The 2,500-nt window shown below is 38.2% G+C and overlaps 2 protein-coding genes across 8 annotated transcripts in view; one reads left to right on the forward strand and one right to left on the reverse strand.

Moving 5' to 3' along the window:
- Positions 1-2,500, reverse strand: part of LOC143032337 (uncharacterized) — a 463,022-nt gene that overhangs the window by 177,542 nt on the left and 282,980 nt on the right. The window contains exon 1 of one of the 7 annotated variants that reach the window (XM_076196910.1): positions 1,536-1,557. The exons of the other annotated variants lie outside the window; for them this stretch is intronic. The gene's annotated coding sequence lies outside the window, so the exon portion shown is untranslated. Of the gene's footprint in view, positions 1-1,535; positions 1,558-2,500 lie in introns of those variants that run through there. 7 annotated transcript variants of the gene reach the window in all.
- LOC143032092 (uncharacterized) overlaps positions 1-2,500 on the forward strand; it is a 16,709-nt gene that overhangs the window by 42 nt on the left and 14,167 nt on the right. Inside the window, exons 1-2 of the mRNA XM_076196548.1 lie at positions 1-78; positions 1,692-1,744. The exon at positions 1-78 is cut by the window's left edge and continues 42 nt beyond it. Of these exons, the coding sequence (XP_076052663.1) occupies positions 1-78; positions 1,692-1,744 (131 nt within the window). The remainder of the gene's footprint in view (positions 79-1,691; positions 1,745-2,500) is intronic.

Genomic DNA, 2,500 nt, shown 5'->3' on the forward strand with positions numbered 1-2,500 from the left:
TGGATGGTAGAACCTGATGCTGGTATTGAGAGGCCAGAAGCGATCACCGTGTTAGGTCAAATAGAGTCATGGCGTCGGGTGAGTCCCGCGTATATATACTGCCTGCCCCGAGCGGGCAGGCCAGTTAGTTCTTCTCTGTACTCATCTTGTTACGTGTCACTAGACCTTCCCGGTCGGTCCTCTACTTCGGGGATCCCGCCATGTCTGCCTCTGACATACGTACCTTCACTAGAATAAAGTATACAAACGAAACTGCGCATCACTCTCTCCCTACGTCACCTAGCCCAAGTAACACACTCATATGCTTCACGCGTCTTGATCAGCCCACGTGTTGCCCAACGTGAGCGAAAACATAATTAGATAGTTGGCAACAGCGAAAAACGAACCGCGCCCGTTTCACGCGCAAAGTCCAAGAAAGCGAGAAAAAGGATGAGAGAGTTTAGTCACTATAATGGGATCAGATCTTCAATTGGATGTGAATCATGTATCTATTTCTACGTTATGCCTTCCAGCCATGTACTTTCATACACACATATTAATATATATATATATATATATATATATATATATATATATATAAATAAATATATATATATATATATATAAATATATATATAAAACAATTATATATAAGTTTATTTATATAAATATATGAGTCTGCAAACACACACACACACACACACAAACACATATATATATATATATATATATAAATATATATATATATATATAATTTATTAGAGGGTAACACGATAACAACACACAACCTTACACATTTACCTCTTCCAGCTCTCAGGCAAACACCAGGCTTATGCCACATGCCCGAGTTAATAGAATCGACCTGACACAGCCGTTGCTTCTCGGGGCAACACCCATGAAGTGGACGAACCACGTGACCGCCCCAGCTGGCGTTCGGCAATAAGACAATTTACTTTTATCACTTCGACATTAATGAGTTCGACATGCGGCTGCTCCAGTGGTGCCTCATGAACTTTGCCTGGCACTTTGTGCTGAACAGAAAGCGTGACTTCAAAGCTTTGGTGGGTGGCCAAGCCACACATGCCTACACACACAAGGAACGTATATATATATATATATATATATATATATATATATATATATATATATATATATATATATAAATAAATACATATATATATATATATATATATATGTGTGTGTGTGTGTGTATGTGTGTGTGTGTGTGTGTGTGTGTGTGTGTGTGTGTGTGTGTGTGTGTGTGTGTGTGTGTGTGTGTGTGTGTGTGTGTGTGTGTGCGTGCGTGTGTTTCCTTTGCTCTTTGTGATTTTGATGGATTCCGCCAGGAGAGAGATGGAAGACAACATTTCATCATTTGTATATGCTGATAACATCTGTGAGGTGGCGTGTAGGAACAGTGATGGACCCCTTTAACGAGCCATGGTCTAAAGATCAAGTTGGATAAAAGTAAAGAAATGGTAATGAGCAGACAATATGAAGAGTTCATAATTGTTTTAAACGAACATCATTTGAAGCAAGCACAGATATTTACGTACCTTTGAGCATTGATTGAACTGATTGGCAGCTGTGAGGAAGAGATAACAACTAGATTGATGACTGCAAAGACTCTCATTCTCCTTTATCTAATTCTAAGAAACCGCAGAATAACATCTAAGGTGAAAGTGATCATTTATTTACACCACAATCCTAAGACCAACACTCCTATTCAGCAGCAAAACGCGGACGACAACAACAAAGACCAGAGGTATCCACGCCATGGAGATGAGGATACTCAGGCTTATTCATAACTTTACTCGAAAGAATAGGATTAGAAATGAAAATATCATAAGAAGACTGGGAGATAATTAGGTCCTTGACATCATCGAGAGATCCCGGCTGAAATATTATGGTCATGTGATGAGGAGAGAGGGGGACAACACCATGTGCAAAACACTGATGTGGAGACCTGAAGGATAAAGGGCCATTGGAAGACCTAGAAAACGGTGGATGGATAATACCAAGGAAGCTGTTGAGCGGAGAGGACCCATCTTGGAAGAAGAGACCCTTGGAAAATTCTACCGAGGCAGAACTGATTGGAGAGTATTCGTATCGACAGGGTACCGGCCCTAACGATTGGATGGTAAGCGGGTGAGCAGATGTGTGATTCACCATATATATATATATATATATATATATATATATATATATATATATATACATATATATATATATATATATATATATATGTATATATATATGTATATATATATATATTATATATATATATGTATATATATAATGTGTGCGTGTGTGTGTATTTGTGTGTAGATGCATGCACACATTTAGCTCTTTTGCTACACAAAGTATATAAATCGATTTAATAAAATCGCCCAACGGCAGCCAGGTTAAGAATACAAGACATCGTGTAAAGTGAAAGAGTTAACGGAGAAGCAAATATGTTTCAATCTGGATCATTATCGTTGTATGTAATTTAAGTTTACGTTAATGTATGGCTTCACCA

Source organism: Oratosquilla oratoria, chromosome 13 (assembly GCF_046742065.1).
Source record: "Oratosquilla oratoria isolate Oo_2021 chromosome 13, ASM4674206v1, whole genome shotgun sequence".
Taxonomy (NCBI): domain Eukaryota; kingdom Metazoa; phylum Arthropoda; class Malacostraca; order Stomatopoda; family Squillidae; genus Oratosquilla; species Oratosquilla oratoria.